Source organism: Aquila chrysaetos, chromosome 6 (assembly GCF_900496995.4).
Source record: "Aquila chrysaetos chrysaetos chromosome 6, bAquChr1.4, whole genome shotgun sequence".
Taxonomy (NCBI): Eukaryota; Metazoa; Chordata; class Aves; order Accipitriformes; family Accipitridae; genus Aquila; species Aquila chrysaetos.
In genome coordinates, this window is record NC_044009.1 from 8316852 (window position 1) to 8332386 (window position 15535).

General features: G+C 51.9%; 1 protein-coding gene across 3 annotated transcripts in view; it reads right to left on the reverse strand.

The window, feature by feature from the left end:
* Positions 1 to 15535, reverse strand: part of PLEKHM2 (pleckstrin homology and RUN domain containing M2) — a 28143-nt gene that overhangs the window by 4547 nt on the left and 8061 nt on the right. The window contains exons 2-13 of one of the 3 annotated variants that reach the window (XM_030016592.2): positions 10757 to 10863; positions 10500 to 10609; positions 9460 to 9559; positions 8829 to 8916; positions 8124 to 8310; positions 6393 to 6521; positions 5953 to 6012; positions 3035 to 3269; positions 1092 to 1871; positions 759 to 828; positions 581 to 671; positions 185 to 249 (exon numbers count right to left, since the gene is read on the reverse strand). In XM_030016592.2, the coding sequence (XP_029872452.2) occupies positions 185 to 249; positions 581 to 671; positions 759 to 828; positions 1092 to 1871; positions 3035 to 3269; positions 5953 to 6012; positions 6393 to 6521; positions 8124 to 8310; positions 8829 to 8916; positions 9460 to 9559; positions 10500 to 10609; positions 10757 to 10863 (2022 nt within the window). The remainder of the gene's footprint in view (positions 1 to 184; positions 250 to 580; positions 672 to 758; positions 829 to 1091; positions 1872 to 3034; positions 3270 to 5952; positions 6013 to 6392; positions 6522 to 8123; positions 8311 to 8828; positions 8917 to 9459; positions 9560 to 10499; positions 10610 to 10756; positions 10864 to 15535) is intronic. The other 2 variants (XM_030016589.2, XM_041124029.1) reach the window with 2 other exon arrangements.

The window sequence follows — 15535 nt, forward strand, 5'->3', positions numbered from 1 at the left end:
TCACTTCTAACTCTCCTAGTCTCAAAGATTCAGTGGTCAAACCGCTCCCTGTGGACAGAGCGCCCCACAAAAACACCCCACCATGATGCTCCTGACACCCCTGCGGCTGGAGGGGTGAGGACCAACCCCCAAACTCACCTCCTACTCCTCCCAGGAGGGCTGACCTGACCCGGGCTGCACTCACCGAAATGTAGTCCAGCTCATTATAGGAAACTGCCTCCTCCACCATGTATGGCTTCTCCGCTGCCCCTGGGCACAGACACAAAGAGCCACATGAAGGGTGGCAAAGGACCTCAGCGCTGCCCAGATCCAGGCTGCTGCACAGCAGCAGCCACAGACCTGCAAACCATGCTGTGTCCTAAGCAGCACGGAGCTGCGGGGCACGTGTCCCAGGGCTTCTTGGGGGACAAGTCAACCTGACCTCCCTACTGTGACTGCCACCTCTCCAGGGGACACAAGGGAACTGGGAAGAACTGGCAGTGAAGTTAGTGAGCTATGGTGCCCTGATTTATGGACAAGCCACTGATCAAGCAAGCCTCCCTCCCTGCAGCTAAGCTTAGAGGCTGTCGGGATGGGATACCTTTCCGGATCAGGTACACGTAGCAATCTGTCAGCAGGACATAGATCAGCTGCAGGTTCCCCTCCATGTGCCCGGTGCTCATTCGGATCATCTGTGTGGAGAGAAAAGAGCTCTCAGCCCGTGGCTGATGTGGGCACAGAGCTGGTCCTTCGTGGGAGATCGATGGTGACCACCTTACCCTGAACAACTGCTCCTCATTCTCCCGAAAGACGTGGATCATCAGCAGGAGGAGATGGTTGTTATCCACCCTGTGAAGAGAGACGGTAAAGGATGGACATAGATGCGGGGCTGGGTGAGTGCAGGAAGGGCAATCCCCTTCCTTATTGAACTTGTCCATGATTTGGGCACCTGTTGGCCCCCCAAGACCTTCTCCTCCTGACCCCTTGTGCCTCATCTTCATCCTGGAAAAGGATGGTCTTTGCCCCCCAAACTGAGGACAAAGGAAAAAGTGCCGGCTTGAGCTCAAGATGGTTTGGAAGGTGCTCTCCCTGCTGAGCAAACCCAGCCTCACCTGAACTCGGAGGGATGGGTCAGCTCCGAAGGGCTGCCCTGCCCTTCTTCCACACCAGAGTCCTCAGCGCTGCTTGGGGAAGGGCTGGGCTGCTCCTTCTTTGGCTCATGGAGAGCCTGGGGGTTGGCAGTTTCTGTCTGGTCAGTTTGGGGTTCATCACTCGCCCCTCCAGACTCCTCTACTGCCCCAACTGCTTCTCCCTCTCTGCTTTCTTCTTCTTCAGGAGCCTCAGGGCTACCAGAAACATGTGGCGGTTGGCCAGGCCCTGGAGCGTCATGGTGGCCACCACCTGGTGCAGCAGTGTTTGGACTCTCGACGGTAAATCGGTAGAAGTCCATGGGGGCTGAAATCCCCTCACTAAAGTCGCCAGAGGACGATCCATCTGGGGTCTCCCCTGGCGTGCCAGTCCGAAAGGACTGCCCAGGAGGCTCGAGGGGGGCGTTCCAGCCGCCGGGATCCAGCTGCCCGTTGAGTCTGTCCATCACCTTGCTCAGCGGCTGCCCCACACTCTCCATGGACGTGTCCTTCATCTCAGGGATGCGTAAAGCCAGCTGGCTGAGGGCGGAGCGCTCGCGACCCTCCTCCTGCCCGCCTGGGCTTGGTTCACCAGCCGGGGCAGCAAGACCATCGTCCCTCTGCGGGTCTTCTCTGTCGCTCAGCCCGTTCACGCCACTGTCTCCACTGGCCTGCTGGGTTTCAGGCACTATGGGCACAGGGGTGTTCACCGGCTCCTCGGGCTTCGCTTTCTTCTTCTTGCCCGTTTTCTTCTTCTTGGCTAACCTGCATGGTGAGAGACCAATAGAGATGTCACTCATCTGTGCCTGCTTAGACTTGCAGAGGGGTCTGCAACCCCCTAGAGAGGGGTCCCACCCTTTCCCAACAACCTTCCTTTGCAATTTTCCTATTGCGGAGAAATCCTTATATCAAGAACATCGCTCAATGTGCGGCCACATAGAGTCCCCGTCTCCATGCCAGCCGTCACAAGAAAAGCAGGGTATGGACACTGTTTCCTACCTATCCAAAAAAGAAAAGAGGCATCGGCTGCTGGATGCAGCATCTTGGGCTTCCTTTGGCTGCAAAGGGGATCACAAATGGATGCGGAGCTAAAGTGATGTGGGAGAAATCCGTGTCTGAGAGCGAGATGCTGGGAAGGGAGAAGGTTCCAAGAGCATGTGGGAATGCCATGTCCCCATCTGCCAGAAGAGGGAGATGCAGGCTGGAGCCCGCTCCAGCCGAACGGCACACCAGGATGCCGGCTGCGGAAGTGTTCAGGCCTCCCATGGCACCCAAACTGCTGCCAGGTCACACTTGTTTGGGAAGGGAGTGCAGTGCTCCTCTTCCCTCATGTCTGCTGGAGAGCTGGGTGTGACATAACCCAGCTCCTCTGCTCCTCCCAGGAAAAACAGGGTGCGAGAGTAAAGCACAGGCCTGCTGGGCTGGTTTTGGGGTGTCCCCCCTCCCCGGGTGTGAGCAGACGGAGCCTTGAGCTCTTTGTCTGGGTTAAGGGCTCCGAGGGACCCCTGGGGATCTCCTCTGCAAGGAGTCAAACACAGGCCAGCAGGTCTGCGGAGGCATCTCCCTCAACAGGTTTAGCCGCAGCTCATTGACAAACAAGAGGAAGGACGTGAGAGAAGATCTGAGACCCAGAGTTGCTGCAAACCTGCCACCAGCTGGAGAAAGCTTCGAATAAAAGCTCACGGTTTCCTCTGAGCTCTCTGATACAGACTGTCAGGCAAAGTTGTTTATGTTGAGGCAGCCCGTAGCACTACAGACCCAAGGGACCAGCTCTGTTGACACCTACAGAGCATCAGTTGGTGTCTGGGGGTATAAAACCACTCTCTCATGATTGTATAAAGGCTACACCAAGGGGTGGCACATCATCAACCTCTGGTGACAGATGACACTCAGGGGCATGTTTCCAGGCCAGGCAGCTCTGTCCCTACCTGATGACCTCCAGCTCTGTGCAGCTCTCGGACTGATCTGTTCCTTCAGGGGTGGCTTCTGCCTTCTCCTGGGAAGCTGAGTGCACCGGCGTGGTCTCGGTGGAGGACAGCACATCGGCCTTCTCTTCATTGAAGGGGTTGTAGCGCTGCGTTGGGCTTTTCACGGAGGCCTTGCTGCCGTTGGCCTCCGAGGCAGTGGAGTGCGGGCAGCTGAGTGTGTCTGTGAGGTCTCCATCTGCAAAGACAAGAAGGGAAAAGCGGGATTAACGTCAGCTCGGGCACCTGGATCAAGTCAAATCAAGCAAAGCTGTGTGCTGGGGGCTCGGGGCACTACATGGTCACTGTACTGCTCGCAAGTGACACCACCCGGGCACCGGCAAAGCGCTGTCGGACCAGCTTAGCTTCAGAGATTGCTGCGGGCAGCAGGCTCTTTGCGAGGAGGGACAGAGAGGCCAGCACGTAACCCAGCATCGTTCTGCAGTTTGCACCCACTGCAATTTAGATGATGCCTGGAAATAGCAGCTTGGTCACCCAGGAGCCAGCAGCCGGATTAAGAAGTAGAGGTAGCGTCCTTGGGAAGGAACTTGAGGGGTCTTGGGGCCACAGTGCTTCTTAGCAAGATGACAGCGAGCTAACGAGGCTGCAGCCCCATACTGCTGCTTCTCCCCTGTGACTGGGTCTTAGGAAGATGCTCGCTCAGCTAGACGGGCAGAAACAGAGCCAGCCCGTAAAGCAGCGATCCTTATGGAGCCAGCTGCTTTTCTCTGCTTGCACGAGACACACATGGTGGGCTGGAAGTCTGGTGGAGGGGGGACACAGCATTCACTGGGGTCCAAGGACAGCAGGCTGCACAGACAGGTTGTGGCACAACTGGCTTGGCCCATGTTAGTCTTCAGAGGGAAAAGGAGCAACGGAGAAGGGCTACAGGAGTCATGCTCAGAGTTATCCGTCCACAAAGTCATGGTTAAAGGAAGGTTACCCATGCCCTTCTCTCCTCCAGCACCCTTCATTTTCAAAGCCAGCTAGAAACCTCTTGCTAGGCAGGGAGACCCTTCTGAAGGAAACCACAACCCTGGCAGTCTGATTCGGGGGCGTAGGTTTTGAGTAGGAAAATGAAACCTCTTATAAAAAAAATCTAATAAAGGCAGTTTTGTGACGGCCGATTTCAAAATGCTGCTTTGTTCCTGCTGAAGCGCCTGCCCTGCAGCATGGAGAGTGTGAACTCTATCAAGGGAAGTAAATCGGGTAGATTTTTAATGTCTACATTAAAGGGAAAATAAAATGTTTAAAAGCTATTTCAGCCCCAGGCTTCTAGCCTGCATCACCAAAATGAATGTCACTTCTTTTGCCTAAACCCTGCTGGTTCTGTTGAGACAAAACAATCTCTGTCCAAAATACAGAATTTTACCCCAAAATGCATTTGCTGAAAACAGGGAACTCTCCCAAATTTCTTAACCTCTTGCTCTGTGTACAAATGACAAGAAATGCAACAGTAAGCTAAGCTGGCAGGGGGGGTTAGGATGAAAACTTTGCTACAGCCGAGGTTTGCTCAGCACACAGTAACCCAGCCTGGAGCACTGCTGGATCACACCAGCACCGCTTTGCAACCAGGACCCACACACAGGAGCCGTGCAAGCCTCCAAAAACTGGAGAGATCTGCCCCCAGCCTCCTGTGGCTTCTCCCAGCCTGCACCCAACACCCAAGGTTAAGTTGCTCACTGGGTGTTGGGTTTGGAAACGTGGTTTGTACCCTCTAGGTGTACGCTCAAGCTTCGGGGACACGTTAAATCATCTCTGTGAGCATCTCTGCACGTGGGGTAGGAAAGAAGATGAGAGGGAGCGTGTTAGAGCCCAAGAGCAATCCACATGGAATTCAGGCAGAGTTTCCCCAAATATTCAGGTGCTGCTGGCCAAGGCAATTCAGACCCAAGGCTCCATCCAGCTTTTAGCTGCAAAGGACAGAACATGGGTGTATTTCCTCCAGGGGTAAAGCAGAGAGGTCTCCTACTCCCGTGAAGTGCAAAGGATACGCACAGGGACTGCATGTGGAGGAAGGAGAACAAGTTCCTCTAAAATGGGCATAGGCTTTTGACCATAAAGGCCAGACATAGCAGACAAGTTGGTTTTAAAAGTGGTAAAATAAAAAAAAAAAAAAAAAGAAGTGTAGTGACCCAAACTGAGCACAGCCATGTGCTGGATGTTGTGCCTTCAAGAGAGATGTTTTGATAGAGGAGAGCAGGGTCCAAGGAAAACAAAACCTCCCAAATTAATCCATGCAAAAGGCCAAAATTAAAGAAAGCAGAATTAATTCAGCTGTTTTCCAGGGCTTTCAGGAAATCAATGAAGGTGGATCGGTTTTTCAATCAGCACCCTGCGTGCTTCACCCCAAAGAGGAAATCTACAGCGTAAGGTCAGCTGGCACGGTCAGGCTCATTTTGGACGGCTGCTGATCCCTGCCTGCCAGCTTCACGGCGGGGGCGATTTTGCAGCTTTTCTTTTGTAACCTGCTATAAAGGCTCCTTTATCAACACAGGCCATAACGTATCGAGCAGCCACAGAACAGCACTCGGAACTCCAGCCTCACATCTGCTATGCCAAGCGCTGGGGCAGACACATTTAGGAGACACGAAGGCATCGTCAGAGGCAGGAAAACATCCCTCTGCTCCAGGATATACAGCCAGGTGAGTGTGCCTGCATACACCAGGAGTTGGGGAAAGCTTTGCATGTGGTCTCACAGATGAGACACACAACCTCCCACCTTGGGGGATATCTTTTCTGCTCCTTTCTGTCTCTACCGAATTCCATCAAGATGTGGTGGTTGCTTGTTAAAGAAATGAACTGGGAAGCATGCAGCAAGCTTCAGGTGGCAGCAATGCAGAGAGAAAAACAAAATGTTGTAACAGATGAGTATGTCCCACCTTCCCAGTCTCTGCTGGGCATGGTCTGCATTGCTGGAAAGACATCTCCAAAATCATAATCTACAAAAACGAGGGATAAAACTCAGGATTAGAAATACAAGTAGTGGGGAGGGGGGGACGACAGGGGAGAGTGTGAAGGGGATTTGGGGAGGAATATGGGAAAGGAGAGAAACAAAACAATCTTCCACTGGTATCTGAAACGCATGAGAAAATAGTTAGGGAACATGGATGCAAATGGAAACCAGCTGCACTAATGGTTGTTCCTGCTGGATGTTTGTGTTATGGGAGCTACAACGGGACCAGCGAAGGATGAAGGCCCCATTATGCAAGCTGATGGAAAGCTAAACAGAAAAACAGTCGGTGGCATGTACCTAATCAGGGATCCCCTTTGTGAACGAATTTAATTGCTCTGTGCCTCAGCTTCCCCACTTCACACTTACCTCCCATAGATACTGTGATGTTTGGCTCATTAATGTTTGCAAAGCCAGGGGTCTGATTAAAGGAAAAAACTTGTCCTCTGATCCTAAAATCCCCAGCTCCACCTACACTCCCAGGGTAGCGAGATGCTCCTGTTGAAATGACGAGCAGTGAAATAGTTATTGAAGTTAAATTCCTCCACGCCAGAGGAACAGCGACAATGCCTGCCCTCCTGGGCTCCACCTTCACCATCCTGGTCCCACAACAGGGGACGGCATTTCTACATCAGCACCAAACCCCTCTATGCATGGGGAAACTGAGACACAGATCACAACTGCTGTCCGGACACACGGAATAGCTTGTGATGATACCAAAACCAAAACCTAGCTCTAAAATCTCCTGGATCTCTACTCCAAAGCCCGCTTCTCTTGAGCATTAAGCTTCCATCCACCAGTTGGGCTGGAGAGCGTAGCCAAACCCAAGTGACCCCTCTTGCCCAGTCAATAGGGACAGGTAGGAGACGTGCTGGCAGCAAGACGTGTTCTGCTGAGGGAGGAACAGGAATACAAGCCCAGGGGGTGCAGCAAGTACTGAAACGGCTGCTTATGCCAAACCTCTGGGGACAGAGAAGCTTCTTCCTGTGACTTTTATTGCTAGGCTCCTTGTGCTGTCTCCAACTTACCTGGGATGCTGGAGGTTTGGCATAGACCCCGAAAGCAAACCCTTTCGTGCTTACAGCATGAGTGCAGATGCCGTGGGTGAGACCAAAACGGTGCTGTGCTTTGCTGAAATGATGCTAACGCCCATCCCAGGCTGTTCCTTCTCAGTATCTTTAATGTCTGCAGTTTCTATCTTGCATATAAAAGGCAACTGGTGGACCCTTGTCTCCGAGGGAACCCATCTGTATGTGGACTCAGTCCTGAATTCACTGCATCCAATTAACGGCATGCATCACCCCATCTATTCCAGAATCTCCTGATCTTGTTTTGTTCAAACTGACATCAAAAAAGGAACAGGGCCAACATATTTTGGATTAGGAACAGCAGCAGCAGAGCTGATCCTTCATGTGAACATGCTTCGTGCTGATAAGAGCTCCCCGCTCCAGCCTAAAGTGGGTTAAGGGGGCAGGCACAAGGTACGTGTCTTCTCAGTTCATCAGGAACAACATCCAGCCCTCTCTGATAGGTGTAAGGGGGCGAGTATGACAACTTATCAGGCTGCTCAAGTTCAGATGCACAAAGATGAAAAAACAGCACATCTGAAACCATTGGCTGCCTCTCCCTCAGACTGCAGACATGGAGAAAAGGCTCTGGAAACTGTTCCCCACCACCTCCAGCATACGTGGGTCTCTGAACTGCAAAATAAGCAGTTAAAAAAGGTCCTCTGCAGCGCTGCATACCTGCTCTGAGCTGGAAGCCACATTCAGATATGGGCACGGCTTTCACTCCATGGGGAGATTTCTCCAGTTCTTGCTAAAACACACCCCCCAGGATGGAAATGTGGCCTGAGGTAACCAGCAGGGAAAGTCCTTCTCTCCCAGTCCAAGGCAAGGCGGCTGTCCACAGCTTAAATCCCAGCACCTCCCAAGGCAAGACAGCAGAGACTTACAGCCTAACTGCTGGGTCTCTTGCTTTGGTCTTTTCCAGCCCATCATTTGCTACCTCATTTGGCGCCTCGTCCGGTCCAGCAGCTCAGCCGACGGGGATGTGGGAACACACAGCCCTGACCGCACCCATCTCCGAAAAACCACTGACCTTCACTGGATGGAGCGATGGCGCTGTCATCCCATTCCAGGTTGGTGGAAGTGACCGAGTTGAAGGAGTTGAGCGACAGGCTGTCTGAGCCGTGCACGGAGCTGGGCAGGCGGTCCTCAAAGTCTAGCAGGTACTGAGGTTTGTAGTAGTCTGGCATGTACGGGGCCAGATCCAGGTAAGGAGCATCCTGCAGAGAAGAGAGCATGGGGTGAGTCAGGCTCTGAGTCACTGCACACAGTTATTAGCACAGTCAAAATGATGGGACTGTCCTTGAATGTCCTCTGACTGTCCATTTCTGCCGCCTTTCAGAGGAAACCCAGCGGCTCCACTGCGACACCAAGGGTTAGCGAGTGGCTTTGTGTTTACCTGGAGAGATGCCAGCATTTTGTACCACACTTACAGAGCTCAGCTCCTATACCCCCATCAATCTGCCCTGCAGCTGGCTTCCCCACACCTGCCTCCTTCCTCTTCTGAAGAGTGCAGAGGAATAACTGAGCAATAGGAATAAATCCCATTGCTGGGTCTCCAAAGACCCTAGCCTAAAGCCTTTCCTAAAAGTGGTAGCTTCACATTTTCAGCTGAACAAGAGGAAGACCAACAAGAAGGTACACTCTGGACCAAGCAGTGGGACCTCTGACACCCAGGACTCCCCCTGCTCCACATGCCCACGCTCCCAGAGCCGAGAGAAACAGATAAAGCACTCACCAGATCCAAGTCAAAGCGGATGAACTCCAGCCCAGACACCAGTGTTAAGAACAAGGTCAGATGATCATGACTGCAAACTAGGGCGTTTCTGCAGCATGGATAAAACAGAAGAGCTTTAGAGATGTGGGAAAGAAAAGAAACAGCTACAAGCGCCCTCTGTTTTCTTGGTGGCGTGTCTCTGAGCTGCCGTATAAATGGCCCCAGAGCTGTGAGCCTGCTGTTTGCGTCCTAAGAGCAATGGCAGACCTTAAGGGCAGATATGTGTGGCTAAGAGCAGTCTGGCATCCACTACGTGCTATCCACAAACTGACCTACAGCCACATTTCCAGGCGTCCACCAGAGCTGGGTCCCTGGACAAGAGCTGAGCAGCTTCTTGAAAAACATGGAAGAATATAAAGGCTACCTCTGGGACTGGGAGTAAAAGCAGTAACTAGGGGAGACGCTTGCAGGCCCTCTTATATATGACTGCGTCCACATCTGGGACCTTTAAATGAATCATGTAAAACCTCTGCAAAACCCACAAGGAAAAATCAGACCCTGATCAACTGTTCCCCACTGGCAAATTAGGGCTGGCTTCTGACAAGAAGGGATGCCAACCAGTGCCCAAATGAGAAGGAGCTGGGGTACTCACTTGACATAGTACTTGTGCAGCAGGCTTAGATTCTCCTGGAACAGCCTCAAATAGCTCTCCAAGGAATTTTCGTTGAGGGCTAGGTACAGCCATGCCCGGCCTGAAAATAAAGCAGCAGAGAGATTTATCTGTGGGGAAATATCTGAGAAGCGAAGCAAGGCTAGAAATAAACAGAAATCAGTTAAAACACATCAGATTGTTCATTCACATTTGTATCATTTCAAGGGAGCAACTGACCGTTGGGGAAATCTGGAAGGAAAAATGCCAGCGGGAGATGAAGAGGCAGATTCATGATTTGGAGTGGGAATGGGAATAAGAGACTGCATGATAGCCAGGTTGAGAAGCAGACACATAACTGTGTCTCTCTAGTGAGATGGGAGCCCTGCTAGCATTTCCAGCAGGGATCAGAAGACAAGAAAGATGGAGGGACAATCGCTGTAAATCAGCACAGGTGCAATTTGAGATATTACACAAATTCCGGTGCAGAGACAGGTGATGGTGCAGTCTGTGCTCAGGTCCACTCTCACCGGTACAGGACTTGGGAGATGAAGGGTGTTGGGATAATCAGGCAGAGAGGAGGTCTCTGGGCACCATCCTGCGTCAAAAACGGCCTCGATGGTCCCAAACATCTGCTACAGACAACTCGCAGCAGGGGAGAAGCAGCATCAGGCAAATGACAGCTACAGTGAGACGTTCTGGGGTGAGAGAGGTGATGCCTCCCATCTGCCAGAAACCTCTCCCAAGAGCACAGCCCAGCAGATCGCTTTGGTTTCACAGCAGCAGAAGCAGGCCTATGTCTCTGACCCCAACACCTGATCCTGAGGCACAATGCAATTATTTCCAGAGCCATCATGCCAGGACTCCCACCTCCTTGGCCAAGACAAGCTGGATTCAACGGGGAGCTGCCCGCTGGTTCCCTCAATCTGCCTGCAGCCCCAGCCCTTGAACATACAGCCAGTACAACCTTCCTGGGCCTCCTGCCAGATGTCCCCAAACCGAGGTTTGCCCTCAGAGCCGGGGCAGCATCTGCAAATACTCACTGCGTCCCAAGTTGGTGGCCACGTGTTGAAGCACTTCTATCTGTTTGATGGCTTCCCGGCGGGTGAAGTGAACGACCAGCACCCAGTAGCCCGAGGAAAGATCTTGCAGGCTGGAAGAAGAAAGAAGGCCAGAGCAAGGCTAAGCAAAGGCTTTGTTATCTCCATCCCAGTTACTGCCTAGATGGCTTCCCCATGCTGAGCCTACACGCTAGCCAAAGCACAGTGAAAAGCATCCCAGCGGCAGGCTCCACGCTTACCCATAGAGCAGAGCATGGTCCAGATGTTCACAGAGCCGCTGCAGGACCTTGTCATGGTTTCTGATGGCCGGCGTCTCGTCTTCACAGGCAGCAAAGTAGCTCTGCAGCTGCAAAAAGAAGAGATGGGATGGCTGAAACCCCGTTCTACAGCCCACTGAGGAGGCAGATGGAGATGCCAACACTCACAGCCAGCATTAAATAGCTTTTTTTAATCTCTCAGCTTGCTAAACCTTGATGCAGGTTACTTACAGGGTGTAGCAATTGATTTCAAGAGTACCCTAAAGGCAGTAACTCATAGGGAGAACCTCACCCACAAAGATTTGTGCACTTTTCAGAGACATACCAGCAGCATGGCCGCGGCTGTACAACCAACTTCCTTGTTTGTTGAGCAGGTGGGCTGAGCTGCACAGCCGCCTCCTCCTTTACAGCCAACACTACAGTGGGGTTTTGGTGGTTCCTCTGCAGCACTGCAGCCATCGCAAAGCCATTCAGAACAGAAATAAATCAGAGTTCTGGGCTCCGTTTCTGGCTCTGCCATGGACAAGTCCCCTCCTCGGTCTCAGGGTCTTCCCATGGGAAACCCTGGTTGGCGAGAGACGTTGCTTCCAGGTATAAAAGATGCTCTGAGTCCAGGAGCTTCATTCTTGCAGCACGCGTGCTCTGTGCTAAATCTGTGTGAAATCTCAGCACAGTTTCAGCATCCCGGGAAGGGACAGAGGTTTTCTTGTTACAGGCAGCTCGAGTAACCACCACGATGCTGGGTATTGATGCCAGGCAGCCGAGAACTGCCCCAGACTTTCAAACACAGGCTGGTAAGGATTGCCTGGCCACACAGCAGCGGGGACTTGGGAGGGTGCAGAGGGCAGCGAAGATAGGGATGGAGGCACGTGCATATGAGACAAAGGCAGTTCAATTAATCTCCAAGTCGTTTGCCTCCTTGGCAGGGAGGAGGCTACATCACTACAACCTGTCACTTCATGTAGCTGCCCCTTTCTCAAAGATCTGGACAGCCTGACTCATACTCGGTTAACCCATTCACAGCCGCAAAGTTAGCTCTGACGACAGCGCTGGCCCTGTGCTCTCCTGACAGCAGCCCTCGGAGGCTCGACACAGCATAAATTGCTTTTCTGCTTCTGCAAAACCTGCTAGAAATCCTAGAAATCCCCTACCACCCAAATCCTATATCCCTTCCCAGCTGACCCACCAGTCTCCTCCTGCCCCTGGAGCTTACAGATCTATTTAGGTCCCCGTCTCACACATACTTGGCATTCAGGCAGGGAGATTACTCACCCAGGATGTAATCTCAGCTGTATATGCCACATTTATTTGCTCTGGCTGGTGACAAGCAAGCACAATTCAGCTGAGCTACAACAACGCATCACCCGTACGTACGTTATTTTGGTGACACAGTAAGTCTTTGCCAAACCTCACCAGTCAGACGGTAGATTTAAAAGACAAAAACTTGACAGCATTGTGCCTGTCGAGTCTGACCTCTTCCCAGAAACTGGTTTCTCCTCCTGAATTATTACTAGAGCCAGAGAAGCTCCTTTAGAAAATCATCCAGTCTCAATGTAAAAGTTATCAAGGGGGACAGAGAACACCTCACAGCCCCTGGGGAACTGTTCCCAACAACCCTCTTAAAAATATGAATATATCTAGCTCCAACACCCTCCTGGCTTGAAGACCTTGACTCTCACTGTAGCTCTTAGGTAAGACGGGAGAGCCAGGCATGTTCCTGCATGGAGCAGGTCCCAGCCCTTACGTGGGAAAGAACTGCCGAGCCTGAAGAATCACAGCCAAATTCCCTCATCCGATCGCACAGCGCAGCTCAGCCGGTCCCTGTCCTGTCTAGTTGAGAAGGTAAATCCCCTGGGGAACGAAATACACAATAAGGTTTTGTTTGCAGAGTCACCCATGGGTGCTCCAGCGATGCACAGACTTTTTCATGACACCCAGGTGAGACCCGAAGTGTTTCAGCTCAGCAGCTCTTAGCCATTTTTGGGAGGAAGCTGTCTCAGAAGATCTACACTATTAATAGGCAGCCCAGACCCAAGCAAGGAAAAGAATGCCCTAAAATCCAATATTCAAGAACTATTTCAGAAGCTACCTGCAGCCACTGTTTTAAGCTTAGTCCTGCAGCGAGGACACTAGAGGAAGAAACAAAGTCATAATTTAGAGCCATAACCTTCTAGCAATAGACAGATGAGACACAGAGGTTGCTCTCCAAGAGCTGTCTGGAGCTCACTAAAATATCCAGTTTTGGGGGAAACCGAGGCAGGAATCAAAGCCCCTGCCATATGGGGCGCGAGCCAGGATTTGAAGGCAGAAGTTCCCGGCTTGTCCCAAGCAGGCTGTTGCCTCTGCAGAGAGCTGGGGTACCCTCGGAGGAGGGTTCCTGTCCTGGGTGTTTCTGCAGGCTCTGTGCTGGCTTGAGAAAATGCAGCTGTGGGGGACAGCTAGGGGAAAACAAAAATAACCAGGCCCTACATTAGCTTACCACTAAAACCAAGGAGCCACTCAGCCAGCTCTGCACACACTGCTCAGGGAGGTCATCTTGGAGGGTACTTGGAGCCTGTCTGTGCCACTGACTGGAAGAATTCCCCATGACAGAGAGACTCTAAGCCTGGGCAGTGAAAGAGATGAGCAAATAGAAGCATTTCCTCTTTTTTCTTTCCTTCCTTCTCCAAAAATAACTTGGATCTTTGTTACTGTCCTTCCTGCAGCCAGTTCACAGCTCCTAACCCTCTCTGTTGCTACACGGACCGACCTGCTCCCGTCATCAGAGAATACAAACTGTTAGCAAACAGTGGTTGTCTCATCTCAACATCTCCGAACATGGAGAAGCACCAGGGAATTTCTGATAAACAGATTTCTCTTCCCTAGAAAAGCCAAATCTTGCCCCTCTGAAGGCATCTAGGTTTTGAAGGACTCTTCCTGTGTTGTATTAAAGCTTGGTCTTACTTTTAGCTGCTCTGCAAGGAGCATGCAGCCTCCTGCTCTGTGCAAACCAGCTTCCCCTGCATTGCAGCCTCTTCCTGGGGAAGCTGCTGGAAAACCCAGGCCCATAGCGATGTCCAGAGCAAACCTACCCCAAAAGGCTCAAGTTTGCCCCTCTGCAACATCAGGAGCCAGAGGATGAGCTGGCGTGACTGTGCTTTGCTCAGAGTCATGGGGTCACGCCAGCCCTGTGCACGTGGGACCCTGCGAGCAGGAAACACACACTCAGCAGTTTTGGATTTGGATTCGGGCACTCCGAGTCACGGCATTTTAGGAGCTGTCAGTCACAGGGAGGCGTACCAAAAACTCGCTCCTACCCGCATGGACAAAGATGTGCCACCATGTTCCCCGTACGGTGCTGCGTCAAGGGACGGTGCCATTTCCAGCATCCCTCCAAAATAAACACGGCCAATGGCTTACAGTCCCAAGCGAAGGACGTGCACAGCTTGCTGGAGCACAACAAGCCCCAAAAAGAGATTGGCCAGGCGAATCCCTGCCGAACTACCACGTGTCCAGGGAGGAAACAAGACCGAACAAGCCTCAGGATCTCCTGGACGGAGTCATCCCTACGGTGAGCCTGGGGAAAGGCTGAGATTTGCAAAAGCTGATGGGAAGGCATTTCTGGTTTGGGAAGAAGGGTTAAGATGCACATGGAGGAAAGGTACGGTGAAATAGCTTTTCCAGTTGGGGAACAAAATCCAGTTGCATCGTTTCCCAAAACAGGCCCGCTTGCTCCAAGATCCACCTAGCTGGAAATCTGTAGGAATTACGACCACGAGCATCCTGGGGCAGAGGCACAGACTATGGACAGTCCCAGCATCCGACCCTGACCGTGCCACACAGGCAGAAGTGATGTGGCACTGCCCTGAAAAAACAGCATTTATACAGAGTGTTTACCTCTCTCTTGTAAATTGCTATAAAACACAAACAAATAATTTGAAACCAACCTCTCCCTAATCGTGGTGTGGTAGACGGACCTGTTTGGGAGGTGGTGACCAAACTTTATGAAGCATCCACAAAGCAGCTCCCTGACATACCTGGGCAGTGAGCCGGGCTGGAGCCAGGGAAAAATCAGGAAGGAGGCAAGCAATAAGGTTAAAAAGCATTAACTGAATGCAACACTGCTCATCTCTGGGTTTTCTGGAGACATGCTCTTCACCTCGTCTCCTCTGTGCTCCAAAACCAGAAGGAAGGGTTGAGGCTGGCTTGGATGGAGGACTCCTGTGGGGCATGGTGAATGCCTCAAGCCCTGACCCTGGGCTATTTATAGACATTCCTGCGGCCAAAATAAGCACCGTCAGCATGCAGAAGGCATCCCCGCCATTCACCGACACCACTCTGCAGCTCCAACTGGGTCTGAACACCGGTGTTGCGACAGTGTGGGACAAAACCTGCTTTGGTGAACTGGTTACAAAAGCTCCTGCGGAGTCCAAACACTTGAGGCTGGCGAGTTAAACACACTTGAGAAGAAAGCAGAGCAGAAGGGCATTTGTCCAAAGGGAACAGAGAGCTGGTTTGCATGGTGGGGGGAGGGGGAAGACGGGGTTTGCACCCCTGACAATCACACCTCATCCCCACTGAGGAGAAGGTGGATTTAATTGCCATTTATCAATCACAAGTTGATTTTTTTCTTTGCAGTGATACACCACACCCCACGCTGGCATGTATGAGAAAGGCTATTCCTTGCACAATTTTATAACCTACTAATTGCAGCGGTTCTCAGAGAGTGTGAAGCTCTCCCGGCCCATTTGCAGAGCTGCTGTGTTGCAAGGGATGCCAACA